The following is a 16,342-nucleotide window of genomic DNA, read 5'->3' on the forward strand; positions in this document are numbered from 1 at the left end:
CAGATTTTCCTTTTTGTTCCGCCAGGCCACAGGCCTCTTTTTCTTTTGTTTTCAGGCACGCTCAATGTGTCCTTTTTTTCCACACTGTCGACACACTAGGTTCTTACACAAGCATTCTGATGCATGGTGACCTGTCTTACCACAGCGGTAACATTCCTGGCTCCCCACTGTTTTGTGAGTAGGTTCTTGGGACATTTTATGCACCCCAGGGGGTGCACTAAGGTATTGTGCCTCCTGTGTGGCCAGTTCCAGGGAGACCGCAATATCAATGGCCTTCTGTAAGGTGAGCTGAGCTTCTGTTAACAGACGCCTCCGTATAGCTTCACTGTGCAGGCCACACACTAACCTGTCACGTATGGCATCATTTAACATCTCCTTAAATTCACAGTGTTCAGCAAGCTTTTTCAAATTGGCTACAAATTGTACAATGGTTTCACTTTCCTTTTGGTCTCTGCTATGGAACCTGTACCTTTCTGCAATTACCAGTGGTTTTGGAGCATAATGTGACCCCAGGATTTCCACAATGTCATTGTAAGATTTGGTCTCTGGCTTAACAGGGAGCAGCAAACTGCGTAGCAGAGAATAGGTCTTAGCCCCTACAACACTTAAAAATATTGGCACCTTCTTCTCTTCTTTAATGTCATTTGCAATAACAAAAAGTTCAAAACGCTCAGTATATACGTGCCTTTACTCTACAGTCTCCTCAAAAGGTCCCAGTGACCCTGTAAGTGTAGCCATGGCTGCTGCACTCCCCCCCTTTTTTTTCTTTTCCAGTCTCTGGGCTCCTTGATTTTAGTTTCAGTTTGCACAGTGTAGCAGTCAGTTCTTACCCCCACCTTCCAGAACAGCCAGAAAGAGTTTGTTTTCTTACATTGACTTCTACTTCTTTTGTTGCTGGAGGCAGCACAGGCATCCCATCCTCGTCGCCACTTGTTATGTCGTGGGGAGTTTCAGAGTATAGGAAGAAATCAGTGGAAAGGCAGAGAGCTGGAGTAGGTGCAAGTGTCCATTTTATTGCATAGCACAGAACTCACCAGAACAAGCCCAGACTAGCTGGGCTGACCCCAGTGACCTACTCAGTTACCATAATAACAAGATCTATATCTACAACCCAATATACAACAATCTTTTTTATAATATTCTGAGCAGTGTTCCCTATAAGCTGGGCGCTTATGTGGCCATTCAGGAGAGATTCAAGTGCTGCCCAGCTAATTAGCAGATTGCCCCCAGCTAAGTTTTTGTTTCTACTGGTGGGATGCACATAAAAAAATTATTCCACACATAGATGGGAAAAAAACCACGCCTGGATGGAAAAGATTAGAAGGAATATTGACTGAGAGTCAAAAAAGATAGGTTGTTAGCTCTTTTGAGCAGAATCTAAACGAAGAATGAGTAGGTCACTTTTGCACACATTTGCATGTTAGGTGCAACTTCATAGTAAAGCTTTACATGCTTGCATAGGAAGAATAAAATCACCCACTAATTCCTTGTATGTGATATCTACATGGTAGGTTACTGTGCAAGAGAATAGCAGCTTTTTCTCCTCCCCATGCAGAAAATCTTGGAAAGGTTTGCAGTTAGTCGAGCCTTTCCTCTGCCCCTTATGGTGACTGCTGAGCAGATGGGAAGGTAATGCACACCAAATGAAGCTAATGCATATAGCTTCTCCCTGGAAAAAGCCCTGGATGGAAAGATTTACTAGGGGATGGACCTTTGAGCAGGGAGCTGAAGTAGATGAACTCCTGAAGTCTTTTCCAACCCTAATCTTCTATGAAAAAAATTAACATAATTATGCTGTCATTGATTTATAAGCATATCTATACCAGTATCTGATATACATGTGATGCAGAATGGTACAGTTTGACAATGAGCCAAGATGCTAGACAGCACTTTCCCTTCCAAGTTACAGCACTTATTGCTCTTAGGCATGCTTTTGGGAACACTCATATATTGTTAATTATTTGCTGTGATTTGCATAGTTTCCCTATTTGACACTGAGGCTGTACATTTGAAAATATATAACCATCAACCAATCTATAAAAAAACACTCCTCCTTAAGTGTGCTGTTGTGTTGGTTAATTCTTATATAATCCTATTCCTGAGGTTAGTGGGAATTTTTCTAAATTTATTAAGAAATGCAGGATCAACCTCTAAATGTGGTTGTATTCCAGGCGTTGGTTTGTATTGGCCTTCATTCTCTATAATTAGCTGTCACCAATCCACCACAAACCACATAAAAAGGAGCAGGTACAGTTCTAAGTTTAGTAAATGCTGATTGAACAACTCAGTATGTTGGCATAGATTACATGTTTTCAGAAATCAGGTACAAAACTAAATGTCAGCTGTTTCTGTTTAAAACCACAACACTTCTTAGATACACTGAAAAGATTCCATTTCACCTGATCCTTTATGTTATGATTTTGTATTTTTCTGCTTTATAGTTGTATTGTAGTTCTTTTTTGACATACCAGTTCTGTGACAGGGTACAGAAGCTTCCATGAAAAGTGGTACAGAGAGGCTAACTTCTTAGTTTATTTGCTATTCTTTCCCTCTGTTCAAATGAAAATTTACCAACTGTGGCCATATGCATTCCACTTTTACACAGGTCTGCATAGAGGAAGCTGACATAACAAAATCTATTGGGATTTGGAGCAGTAGGTTTCATTATATCATTCCCTGACATCTGAATGCAAACCAGATTGCCGCAAACATTTGTAAAAGTTGTCTCTAGTTTTGTGAGCGCACCATGAGACTCACCCCAGATTAACCCAATATTAGTGAACATTTAAAAAAATGTAGCCTGCACAGCTTTGGAGTTTCTAGAACTATTGGTATTAAAAGAAATTAAGATATAGATTGTAGGTTTCTTCTGGAAAAAGCTAATATTGTTTTACTCAGTCCACATCTATACTTACCTGTGGATCAACGCTCTGGAGGTTGATCTTCTGGCATTTGATTTAGTGTGTCTAGTAAGGGCCTGCTAAATCAAACACTGAGGATGGCCCCATTGATGATGGTACTCCTGCTCCTCACAAGGAGTGTTTCTCCCATTGACTTCCCCCTGTGGGGATGGTGCCAAAGTTCAGCTACGTAATTAACATAGCTGGAGTTGAATATCTTAATTCGAACTTATCCTTTGCAAAATGTTAAAATGCATTTAATTAACTAAATGTGTAACCACTGAAAATGTCAGTGGTTACACAATTACATGCGGGGGGCAGGTGGCTCCCGCCTGCGCCTCCCATGGTGCTGCTTCTAATACCGAGGCAGCAGCATGGCATGGGGCCGAGCAGGAGGCTTACCAATAGCCTGCATATAACCTTGATGGTTGTGTTCACAGTTACATTTTCACATGCCTAGTGTAGGTCTGGCCTCAGTGTTAAATTGTGCTGGAAACTATGCCAGAACTTACATCACTTTGCAAGCGGATCATTCTGCATATAGTAATTTTTCTGACTCCCTTTGCTTTCAGAAGGTCAGAACCCTTTTTCCTACACTGCATTACTACCAGTTATGTTTTGTGCAAGGAAAGGTTTCTGACTGTTTGGTGGTATGGTATTCTATTGTGTAGCCTCTTTTTTTCCTTATGTGTGGCCTTCAAGGACCCATTTTTAAAATAATATTATCTATAGTGTACAAAACTATGGTAAGAATTCTACAGACATGCAAAAAGACAAGTCCTTGAACCAGAAGACCTACAATATAAATTAATATCCCTGTGTCCACCAAATAATGAATGGGGATGGGAGGAGTAATGCGAAGTGCTTAAGTGATGATAATCATGGCACTTGTTAGTAAAATTTGACTTCTTGCCAATTGGATGATATATAGTTCCTGGTTCTCAGGTTGCCCTATTACAATGATTCCCCGTTATGAAAGGAGTAAGGAGGTGAAGCAGGACAAAAGGTTGGCAGCAGAACAAGCTAATCAAAATTTTTCAAAAGTCTCTCCACAAAACCAAATTCTCAGGGACTGTTTTGGCTAACCTTTCTTTTTCTTTTATGTTTTGTGGGGAAGAAGGGGATTTATTTGAACACTTTCCAACATAGTTCTTACTGAAGACTACATTTGTTTAGTCTAATCTGGCTTTTTGCTTTGAGTGATTTCAAGCATAGGGAAGGAACAACAGGGGATACATGAAAACTCTACCAGCCTAACAGTTTAAAAGCTTTGGGCCAGATTTTGAATTATACTGAATAGTGCTTGATGTACCTGCAGTAGAATGCTAATTACTGCAAGTACAGATACAAGAATCTTGCCTGTTTTGTCTTAATACACAAAGGCTACGTCTAGACTGGCATGATTTTCCGCAAATGCTTTTAACGGAAAAGTTTTCCGTTAAAAGCATTTGCAGAAAAGAGCGTCTAGATTGGCACGGACGCTTTTCCGCAAAAGCACTTTTTGCGGAAAAGCGTCCGTGCCAATCTAGACGCGCTTTTGCGCAAAAAAGCCCCGATCGCCATCTTAGCCATCGGGGCTTTTTTGCGCAAAACAGTACTGTGCTGTCTACACTGGCCCTCTTGCGCAAATGATTTGCGCAAGAGAGCTTTTGCCCAAACGGGAGTAGCATAGTATTTCTGCAAGAAGCACTGATTTCTTACAGTAGGTAGTCAGTGTTCTTGTGGAAATTCAAGCGGCCAGTGTAGACAGCTGGCAAATTTTTCCGTAAAAGCAGCTGCTTTTGTGGAAAAACTTGCCAGTCTAGACACAGCCAAAGAGAAAAAATAGCAGCATAAGTATTATTGTGTTTGTTGAAAGGTAATAAGTGCCATTTGTACCTTTTGCGCTTTATCCAACAAAAACAATATGAAGAAACCACATGGGTACAGTCAGATCCCCCCAAAACGTGTGCTAAATGTAGACGGACATGCAAGGCCTAGCTATACTGTTGTTCTGACTGGTTTTAAACAGCTTCTGCAATCTAGAATAGTGAGCACCAATATGCTGCTCCCAAACTATTTAAACCACCCTATTCTCATACACTACTTGACAAATCGTAGGATTTTAGCTAAATTATCTTCAGAGTAACCACAAACACATTACAAGGCTATAAATCTTCATCTGGTCCAAGTATTCTCCATGCCCACCCACCCCTCCATGTGTGCAGATGTTTCAGTGGAAAGGGGAGAAATTAAATGTTCTTGATTACACTGATCCTGGTCAGCCAGCTCTGTGGTTGACCCCCAAATGAGTCATCTGAGCAAGAATTGCAGAACAGGACCATCAAATTGAAAAACTAGTATGAGAGGAGAATAAAACAGTTTTGCTACAATGCTCATTCACCCCCAGTGGCAGGCTCACTCTCCCCAGAAAGAGTACACAGTGAGCTTAATTAAGAAAATTTTGTCCAACAAACACTTAAGCCATTCTGACAGTGTCTTCAACTGATGCATGAATTTACCTCCTGTTTCTGTATTAGAGTGAGAAGTAGCACACCTACTTAGATTGTAAGCTTTTGGGGCTGAGGTCTGTCTCTGTTATATGTTTATGCACTTCCTAGTACTACCATTAATAAAACTCCAGGACTATTTGCCCATTCTATCTTGCATTGTTTTTTTATTTAATTTTAAAATTCCTATTATATTAAATGCGGTAGGGTGGTCAGGAGTAGGATCAGCAATATGTGAGTTTCCACTTATTACCAGGGAATCTATTGTGGACATTATTAAGGAGAATAGAAACTGAAATAGAAATATTATACTTCACACACAGATTGTCTCCTTTTGATTTGTAACTGCCTATCAGGTAAGACAGGAAAATAAAAAGCACATCTTGGATTTCTAACAAAATTCCCGCAGCTCTGAGCTTTAGTTCATCCTTCCCTTTCCCCTCTTCCCCCTCCCAATAACAGAACTATATCTGAGGGATCTTCCTCAAAGTCTTTTCAAAGAATACACAATTATGTAAAATACACAATTGCCTGTTGGAAAGCGCCATGACCCTAAACTGCTTTCTCTTTCGCTCGTTCGTTGATTGGAAGGCTGCTGTTTATGAAGTCCTCTTAATTTCCAGCATGCAATGCCCCAGGATTGGACTTCTGCCATGGGAGTCAGGGGATTTCATTTCTTCTGATCGGGAAAAAGAGGTGAGGTAAAAACCCCTCAAAATGCCCACTTGAACACTTTCCAAGGAGAGGAGCAGGAGGTTCGAGCCTACCTCACTCATGGAACTCCAGCCTTGGGTACATCTGGCAGCACCATGAGTTTTCTTAGAAGTTCCCAGATTGCTTTGCTCCAAACTTCTCTCCCCCTCTGTAGTTGCTCCCCCTATTTCCACAGTATTTTTCAAGGAAACCTACTATGGTCGAGTACTGGACAAGAAGGGTTTCACTCCTAACCTTTAAAGAACAGTAATTACTATTTAATATTATAATAAATTAAGGTGGTGGAAAATGAAGTGAGCAAAAGACTAAAAGATTAGAAGTATTAGATTTTAGCAATAAAATAGCACAAGTGACAATTACATTTATTTGTGGCTTAATTAGCAACTTACTCCTTTTGAGATATAATGAGCATTAACCTCTAATGTTTTATTCTTGAGTCTGTAATTCATTCAGTGACTCGCATGGTGAAAATTTACATGGGCATTTGTAGCCCACAGAGACTAGGCTAGACTGGCTGTCTGATTTAAGCACCTTCTTATCCTGAGTGACTATGAAGGTACAGTTTATCTCGTCCAAAAAATGAAAAGTATTTGTTTTTCTTATAGAGACATTCTTTAAAGGGACACAAACAACTTTAAAAACATACTTCTATCTGAAACGCCTAACTTTCTATTGTTACAACTAACAGATTAGTAGAAATGAAAGAAAAGGAGAAAATGCTATTTTTCTAATAATTTACTTTGTGTATTTGAAAACATGTTATGTAAAGAATCACAGAGTCAGCTAAGTTCCATTTGTTCCATGGCACAAAGGAGCCAAAATCCTCCCTGATTCTATTCCAGAGCTTCTCAACATGCAGCCCGTGGGCCACATCTGGGCCGCGGCCTGTTTGTATGTGGCCCGTGGCGCCTTGAGCCACTTCCTGGGCCGCGTGCCTGCCTCATTGCTGTTGGCTCTAGTGGCAGCGCCTCCTGGTGACCCGAGCCATGCGGCGCCACATTGAGCCAATCCACATGCGCAGGAGCTGGCAGGGGGGCAGCAAGAGGTGGTGGCAGAGCACACCTGTTGCGTCGGCCACAGTAGCAGTGCCTCCCCACGAGCGGAGTCGAGTGGTACCGCACTGAGCTAGGCCACGTCGGCACATGAGCAAGAGCTGCCCGGGAGGCAAGAGGCAGCGGGGAGCTGGATAGCGAGGCACATGGCGAGGCAGCAGCAGAGCCAGGAAGCAAGGCTGAGGTGTGAGAGGTCTGCACTGGGCCTTTGGGTAGGGTTACCATACATCCAGTTTTTCCCAGACATGTCCTTGTTTTTACATGTTAAATCACCATCCGGACGAGTTTGTTAAAAGGCAAAAAATGTCCAGGATTTTTTGCCCTGAAAGGGGATCAGGAAGGAGGAAGCAGCATGTGCCTTCAATGGAACATTCAGAGCCACAGGCCTGGACCATTCACAGTTGCTCTGGTCACGGGCCCCAGTTCTCATGGTTCCAGTGAGACCCAGGGCATTACCCTTTGCCCTGCTAGATTTATGTCCCTGGCTCTGCGGGAGGGAAAGGGCATTGGATTAGAGCAGGGGGGCTGAGGTTGCCTGGCTCTGAGGGAGGGGTGAGGCATTGGGTTAGAGCAGGGAGGCTGGGGGGTGCCTGGCTCTAGAGGAGGGCAAGGTTATTGGGTTGGAGCGGGAGGGCTGGAGGATGCCTGGCTCTTGGGGAGGGGTGGATGCATTGGGTTAGAGCAGGGAACTGGGCGTTAAAACTTCTGGCTTCTTTTCTTTCTTGTAGGTGGGCAGTGGGTCTGTTGATTAGATTTGGGGGCTCCAGTCTCTGCTCTGTGGGAGTTGGTGCTTGGTGGGGAAAGGAAGGGATCCTGGGAAACAGGATGCCTGGGTTCCTTTTCTAGCCATGCTACTTCTCCCCTCAGTGCCTTTAACTTCACACTGAATGTACTTACATTTCAGTAAATATTGTATTGGCAGTTTTTGTTTGATTTGTTAAAATTGTGAAGCCAAAACAAAAAAGTAGTCAATATAACGGTCTTCTGTTGATATGTTTTAGTAGTTAAATTCCTGGATTATCATTGCTCATTAAAAGTGCTGCCATATGGCTTTTCAAATCGGGTACATATCACATTTTCTTAATATCAGAACTGACTTAAATGGGGCCTGCGTGTTATGTAGTCTTGCCTTAATCTTTGTATTCATGCCTGTCTGTGTGAAAGAAGCTATTTGCATATATATGCAAACACACTTAACTTGTAGCCCTTGGCATGTGCTGTGGGTATCATTGTGGCCCCCAGGGTTTCCAAAGTTGAGTAGCCCTGTTCTATTGTCTTCTCCCCTGTTGAGGACTCCCTTGGCAAGAGGGAGTTCTGAGCTGAGATGAAACCAATGTAGGGGACTAGGAGTCATATTTGGCCATTGTTGCAAGTGTAACCAGAGCCTTACTGCACTCCAGCAATTACCAGTTGGCAAACAACAAAGAGAGAGCCTTTTTCAAACATTCCAAATAATTAAGTTGATAATGTTTTAACTCCTTAAAAGGCTAGCTTGGAAAATGAGTAATTCTCACACATGGATTTGACCAATGAGCTTGAGTAGAGGCAGTTATTTCTTTTAAGAATTTGCTGTCTGCTTTTATCTGCAACCTAGTTCTCTCGTAGGGCATGTCTACAGTAGGAACTTACTTTGAAATAACTTATTTCTAAATAATAACTCCTGAAATAACTATTTTGAAATAGCATGTCCACACTACAGGGAAGTCTCAAAATTAGTCCAAGTCAGGCTCCCTTAATGTGGATGTGCTACCTCAACTTAGAGCCCCAGGAAGCTCTGGGGAGTTACTCCGGGGAGTAGTTATTTCAAAATAATGGCACTGGAATATCCACACTACCGCCATTTCTAAGTAACTATTTCAAAATAAGTGTTATTCCTCATGGAAATCAGGAGTTATTATTTCAAAATAACCCAGCCCCTTATTTCAAAATAAGTGTGGTCGCTCAGCTTGTTATTTCAAAATGGGGGGAGTTATTTCAATGTAACTCCCTAGTATAGACCAGAGCTTATTTATTTACTTTGCAACCTACATTTAAACAGACTTAATCTGGACAATGTTTGATGCTTCCCATTTTGGGTCAAAAGATGCTTTGCACAGAGTGAAATTTAAGCTCAGAACAAAGTTTAAGTAATACGGAATTCTGCAGCAAGTTATGCCATGTAAGCAGGGAGTGATGTGGAGCAACTGCCTGCTTCGGGCCCTTAGGGTGAGGAAGGATTATGTAACAGGAATCCTGCCTCTACACCTCCACTTCACGTCTATCTGGACTGTTAATGTTGTCCAGGAATGCAGAGAGGCAACAGCTTTTTACTCCTTCACACACACTGTGGAATTATTTTTGCAACAGCTCCTTGTGCCCTCTTCTCCCCCTGGAGATCTGCACAAAAGCCAAGGCTAATGTAGTTACCAGTGCACTGTACTGAGACTGTCTGTAGTCTTCCAGAAGACAGGCCTCCTAACCTTAGTTTCATAGCATTCCAAGTTATGCAGCAGAATGTTGGTCTGTCCACAGGTAATGGTGACAGCGGCAGATATAGGGCAGGGCAAGCGGGGCAGCTGCCCTGGGCCCCACGCTTCAATAGACCCCATGCCGAACCGCTGCATGGGAGCAAGCAGCAGCACAAGCGGCTGTTTGGGCCCCGTGCTCCCCGTGCAGCACAAGGGTGGTGTGTGGGGCCCAAACGGCCGCTTGCTCCCATGCGGCGGCCCAGCTGAGCGGCTCAGAACTCAGCCGAGCACTACGGCGGGAGGCAAAGGGTGTGACAGAGGGTCCAGGTCCTGCCCTCTGGCTGTGTATGTCACCACCCCACCCTTCTTCGTCTCCCGCTGTGGCGCTCGGCTGAGTTCTGCACTGCTCAGCCGGGCCACCACACGGGAGCAAGCAGTGCAAGCAGCCGTTTGGACTCCGCGAGTGAAAGGCAGGAGGGGGAGTAGAAGAGAAAGAGAGAGTGAGAGGCAGGAGGGGGAGAAGAGAAAGAGAGACGGAGAGAGAGGCAGGAGACAGAGGAGAGCTGGGGGGGGACAGTAGGAGGAGGAGAGAGAAAGAGAGAGAGACAGACGTGGAGGAGAGACCCGAAAATCCCATCTTATGACAGGCTATTGGCTAGTTTTTGTAATAACAAACATTTAATAGTGATATGTGAAAGATGTGCAATGAAGTAATGTGAATACGCAACGGGCGACAGATTGAAACTGATTTGTGCACGCGCTACTACCTTTCAGGTGCAGCCATGGCGCATGCGCTATGTCACTCACTCCGTTTTTTACAGATAAGTAACAATTTTATAAGTGTAAATTCGCTGACAACCCCAAATTATAAAATGACTAGCAGAGCGAGAGACGCAGGTAGAAAATATTTGTCGGGAAGACAGAAATTAAAGAAAAAAAGAGAACTTGAAGAATGTAATCTCAGTCTAAAAGGTACTATGGAAAAATTGAAACTAATAAAGAATTACTTCAGATCTACTATGAGCCAGGAGCATTTTGTAGGTCTTTCGATTATATCGATTGAAAACGACCTGTGTAAAGAAGTGGACTTTAAGGACATAATTGAAGAATGTGCTGCCAAAAGACAGCTATAATAGACTTAAATACAAATGAAAATTTTTAATTATTAATGCAGAATTTTGTTTAAGAATAACTTACAATATAATTAAAATAAAAATTATCCAACTAAATTAAGTTTCTATCAAATTTACCCAATTCACATTTAATATGAAAATAGCCTTCGATTTGCGCATTTGACACCTTTTTTCTATTTTTTCTCCAAAGGGGGGCCCCGCAAAAATTGTGCTGCTCTGGGCCCCGCAAAACTCTCCACTCCTGAGTGGTGACAAAGCTGGTAATGATAGCTAGTTAGTTCTGCCATCTGTATCTTTTGTATATGATTAATTAGACAGTTTAATGTTTGATCTGTGGCTAAGCACTGAATTCTCAGCCCAAGAAAGCTCTGGAGAAGGGAGGGAAATGGTAGAGAGGGTCTTAGGGTATGTCTACACTACCCCGCTAGTTCGAACTAGCGGGGTAATGTAGGCATACCGCACTTGCAAATGAAGCCCGGGATTTGAATTTCCCGGGCTTCATTTGCAAGTGCGGTATGCCTACATTACCCTCCTAGTTCGAACTAGGAGGGTAGTGTAGACATACCCTTACTCTAAAATACATTGATATATGGTTGAAAGCAATATTTGAATTCTTCCTTCAAGGATTATTTTCACTCTTGTTTATTTTTATTATTGCTACCCATGTATTTCTCCTGGCTTCTGTCATTTAAAACACAGTCTAGTGTAACAGTAATGCCTTGTACTAGCTTTTGCTATACAAGTGTATGTTATTGAGTAGATGTCAAGGGATTTTTTTATCATTATGGAGAAATCTATATTAACTTGTGCATTGGTACAATATGTGCCTTACACAAAGTCATTTGGCTTCCATTCATAAGATCCATATACAATATTAGATCTTGATACTGTCCAAATTAGTTTTAAATGATGATATTTAAAATACTGGAAATAAGTGTAACTTGACTAGCTTTTCCATTAGCTGTTTTGGAGTTTCACCATTGAATGAGGCCCTATCATTAAATGCAGTTAGCACTCCCATAGCCTTATCTCACATGTCAGTAAAGATTAATCACTTCATAACATGTGTTTGTGGGATAGGGGCACTTAATGTCTATTCTCTTACTTACAGGTGGAAAATAGGCTGCTGTCATGGGTCACATGGCATTAGTGACGCTTGCTTTGTGATTGTTCCTTATAATTCATGGGCCTGCCCCTGTTCCCATTGAAATTAATGTCTGTTTTGCTACTAATTTCAGTAGCAAGTATTCTAAAAGTGCCATTAACACAAGAGATTTGTAAAACTAGTCTCTCATGCACCAGTGTTAATCAGGAGTGACTCTTCTGAAGCTTAGGGAGTTTTATTCATTTAAAACTAGTGTGGGAGGAAAAATAGTTGTTGAACAAACATTGTGATTTTTGTAACATCTTTTACCTGAAGCATACTGAATAAGAATCTGGTTCCAAAGTGTAATATTACTTTCACTCTAGTTTATGGAAACTTCCAGAAGAACATTTCCTTTTGCCTCAGTCTTTAACCTCTTTCCTTTTAATTTATACCTCTGGAGCCATTTGATGTATGCCTTTTCAGAAACACTGGACCCTGTAAAGAAAGCTGCAAGGAGGGACTTTGTTTTCACACCAGAAGATTCCATTTGGGAAGGTATAAATGCCAATTATGAATCTGGCAAACCCAGCCCACCTCTTGCTCCCATGGCACATAAAGCCTTACACTGGAAATCTTGACTGCAGCAAGGAGTGCTTCAAATACAAGCTCGGCAGGTGCAGAATGTGCAGATTAAAGGGTTGCTGGTGCTGCCTTTTTCACAGGTCAAACCTCAGTGAGAAAAATATTTTCATGGTCATAGCAACCTGTTCTCCTCTCCGTAACATATGTGAAGCTAAGGAGGGAAGTTTCTATAGGGTCTGAGCCTTGAGATAGATTGGCTGGCAGCTGCTTTTGAACAGCCAGAAACCAGACCATTATAGGTGCTCAGCGGGAGGCTATTCAAATCAGGAGGGCTTTGAAAGAACATTTTTACAGTAAGCCCCAGATACATGTCTTTCTGTAATGCACTGAGCCAGGCATTGCTTTCTTGCACCGTAGTATGACCTTTATAAGGACTGCTGCATGTGCATTAATTTTACTCTTTTAATACACCAATTGCCACTGTATATAAATTTCATCAGCAACCACCTAGTGTAGGAGACAAAAAGATTCATTTTCTTTCTCTAAGTACATTTTTATTAAACATCTGTAGACACATTTCTGTTTCCTACAAAGGGGATGGCAGTGAAGAGCATTTTTTGAGGTTGTTGCTGTTGGGTGAATGCCCAGCTGTCATTGGGAAACATGGCCCTAGGGATGGAGTGCATGGTGAGTCAAAGCCTTTTCTCCCTCTCTTTCGGGCAGATTTCTCACCTCAAAAGTTCACAGCAGCCCTCGGTTTGAATACTTTCCCTAGGGGCACAAACTTGCCCTTTATTTAGCCACTCTTATTATTAGTCAGCATGGGGAACAGAAAGGAGACCAAATCCTGTAAACTCCACTGTCCCTCCGAGTGGTTCAGGGACAGGACAGACCCTTTTCCCATTAGTCTCTCCCCTATGGTGTGTCCCACTGTCCAGATCAACTCTCTCATGCTTGGGGAACAGGAAGTTGGGGAACTGGGGGAACCTGGACCCACCTCTACTCCAGGTCCCAACCCAGGAATTCTGTGATAGCAGCTGTCTGTAATGTCACCAGTGTCAGCTGTGTGACAGCAACAATTCCCTGGGCTAGTTCCCTATCACCTCTCCAGCACCTTTCTTACCACAGGCTCTTCCTGCTGGTTTCTCATAATGTTTGTACCACCCAGACCTTCCACAGTGCCTTCTTACCCCAAGTTCCTTGCTGTGAGATAACAGAAGGGGGAGTCTTTTTAACCAATACCAACTGGTTCTTCATTGGCTCCAGGTGTCCTGATTAGCCTGTCTTAATTGGTTCCATTTCTAATTGATTCCAGGTGTCCTAATTGGCCTATCGGCCCTAATTTATTTCTGGCAAGTGTCGGATTCTTCTGGATTAGTCCTTTTTAGCTTACCCTAGGAAAGGAAGCTTATTTAGTCTGGGGCTAATATACCTGTCTTCTATTACCCTCCTGTAAGCCTCTTTTGGCTCCTCCAGAGCCTCTTGTTGAGGTTGTGTCTGCACTTTTCCCCTCACTTGCAGATTTTTGCACACCCCATCCATAGCTCCACTAAGTTGCGGGACCTTCTCATCAACCTTCTCCTGTCTATGGCCAAAACGGCCATTTATAAGACCAGGCAGTAGAAGTTGGCTGAGGGAGGGGCCTGCCACCGTGGGGCCTATTTCCACGCCTGCATCCACTCACGCATCTGGGCAGAGTTCCACTGGACAGCATCCGCTGGCACTCTTGATGCCTTCAAGGGGCAGTGGGCACTGTCCGGCCTCTCTGTTTGGTGTCCCCTTTTAGTTCCCTTGTTTTGGCCCTTTAACTTTTACACCTGCCTCCGTTTTTATTTCTCCCAAGTAATCAGTTGGTTTTCTGGCTCAGTGGATCCTCCTTGGAGGCTTTCCAGATTTCAATAGGAGCACGTGCTCCTCCTGGACCCATCTGACCTGATCTTGATGCGAGGAATGTGTGTGGGGAGTTACTGATTACTTAGGGAGGGAGTTTGTGGAGGGCATGGAAAACTGTTCCATAATAGGCTGCAAGGGGAGGTGAACATGCATGTGTTCAGTCTGCAGCACAGGCCGAGACCTCGTCATATCTGTTTGGTTCTCGAGACCCTGTATCATCTGCTCCTGCCCCTGTTTCCTCTCCCAGCTGTCGATTCTAAGTTTGTCATTGATAGTCTGTCTCCATGCCCTTTTCCTGCTATCAGGAACAGCAGCAGATGACTGCAGAACCTCCTGAACATCTTGCCCTTATGCAGCCTAGTTATTCTCCTTATCAGATGGAGCTGCTCGGCAATGTGAAGGAGGAGACTCTCAAGGGCACATCTGCAGAAGCTAAAGAAACAGAGGAACTATTTTGAATGCGCTCATAACCTTGATTTATGCACGTTAGAGACAATGCTTTCTCACTTTCCCTTAGGCACACAGCCGTGAAAGCCCTAGCCATGGCGAGTTTGGCGTGGGAGAAGGGGCAAGATAGGACAAAGGGTAAGGGGATTTCAGAGGGGAGCCACTAGTAGCTCCTAAGGATACTATTCAGTACACTGGCAACATTTGCATAGGCAGGGGTGCTAGAACCTGATATCTCACTCATGAAAGTAACAGGATGTGGTTCCTGCTCATGTGTGGCTGCGGACTGGGTCCATAAGGAGATACTGGATCGGGCCCTTCATTATCATGATGTATAGGGGTCTGAGATACAGAGTGGGTATGTAGATGCAACATGAGGAAGCCAGAGAAAGCGTTTGTAACTAGATTGAGCCAAAGGAGAAAAAATTAATATTGTAACCCAGAATTATATTCCTACTTCTCCCAACCACACACTGTTTCTTTCACACACTCTCTTAAGGCAAGGCTATGTTACAAAATTAAGTCAACCTGATCTATAGCTACCACAGTAATTAAACTGCTTTTTGCATATTCACACTATGCTTCTTGTATCGGCAGTGTGCGACCTCATGAGGAGCACTTGCACCAATTTAGGTGCCAGTCCTGGGCATTGTGGGATTGCTTCTGAAAGGCAGAAACAGTTGATGTTAGTGACTTAAGTGCTTCATCAAACAGCACATTAACATAATTCCATTCATTGTAAAGTTCCTATCTTTTCTTTTTCAGAACTGTGTCTGCAAGGGTAAAAGTCACTGCTACTGTGATGGAATGAAAGGTAATAAGGTAAGAGATTAAATATGTTATCCTGTTCTCCCTACTGAATAAATCATTGGTACAAATTAATAACATATTCATGACAGGCAGAATGAATTTACTGGAGGGTGATCCAAACAGATATTTCTGGTAAAGGATTCTTTAGACCCGTGGTCCCCAACACGGTGCCCGCGGGGGGAGCACCGGCCCCGGGCATGCAGCTATGGGGGGGGGCGCCCCCGGGCATGCGGCTATGGGGGGGGCCGCCCCTCGGGGCGCAAGTGTCCCTGCCCCTGGCGCCCGGCAGGCGAACGGCCATGCCCCCTGGTGCCCGGCGGGCAAACGGCCACGCCCCCTGGCGCCCGACAACCTCGAAAGGTTGGGGACCACTGCTTTAGACAACATAAGATGGATTCACTTATTTACCTCAGAAGAACTCTGTACATGTTGTTTAACTAGGAACAACATAAAAGTTTTACAATCTTTTCTATTTATTTAGTTATTCAGATTTCCATGTTACTAAAGTCAGAAGAGCAACTTCTCCCGACCTCTCCATGTTCTTGACAAACTGTTCATCTTAAGTTGAACTCCAGCAAGTGACTTTGTTTGCACTTGCGAAGCTGTGTTGGTCCCAAGATTTGTGTGACATTTGGGGGATCACCCAGACCAGTAAGGGGTTCTGTCACCACTTGCTTTGTAACTTAGGGCACCTTACTGTTATGCTGCTATGTCTCAGAGCTTTGATACCAGTAGTCAGCCTGCAAGCATGGTTTCCGGCAGCCTTGGTATCCTTGCAGGGTGATCTC

At 43.3% G+C, this 16,342-nt stretch overlaps 1 protein-coding gene across 3 annotated transcripts in view; it reads left to right on the plus strand.

Moving 5' to 3' along the window:
• The window catches only part of COL4A3 (collagen type IV alpha 3 chain), a 149,644-nt gene that overhangs the window by 32,579 nt on the left and 100,723 nt on the right, over positions 1–16,342 (plus strand). For all 3 annotated transcript variants that reach the window (XM_075937589.1, XM_075937588.1, XM_075937590.1), the window contains exon 2: positions 15,510–15,566. In XM_075937589.1, coding sequence (XP_075793704.1) covers positions 15,510–15,566 — 57 coding nt within the window. The remainder of the gene's footprint in view (positions 1–15,509; positions 15,567–16,342) is intronic.

Source organism: Pelodiscus sinensis, chromosome 10, assembly GCF_049634645.1.
Source record: "Pelodiscus sinensis isolate JC-2024 chromosome 10, ASM4963464v1, whole genome shotgun sequence".
In the NCBI taxonomy this organism is placed as follows: domain Eukaryota; kingdom Metazoa; phylum Chordata; order Testudines; family Trionychidae; genus Pelodiscus; species Pelodiscus sinensis.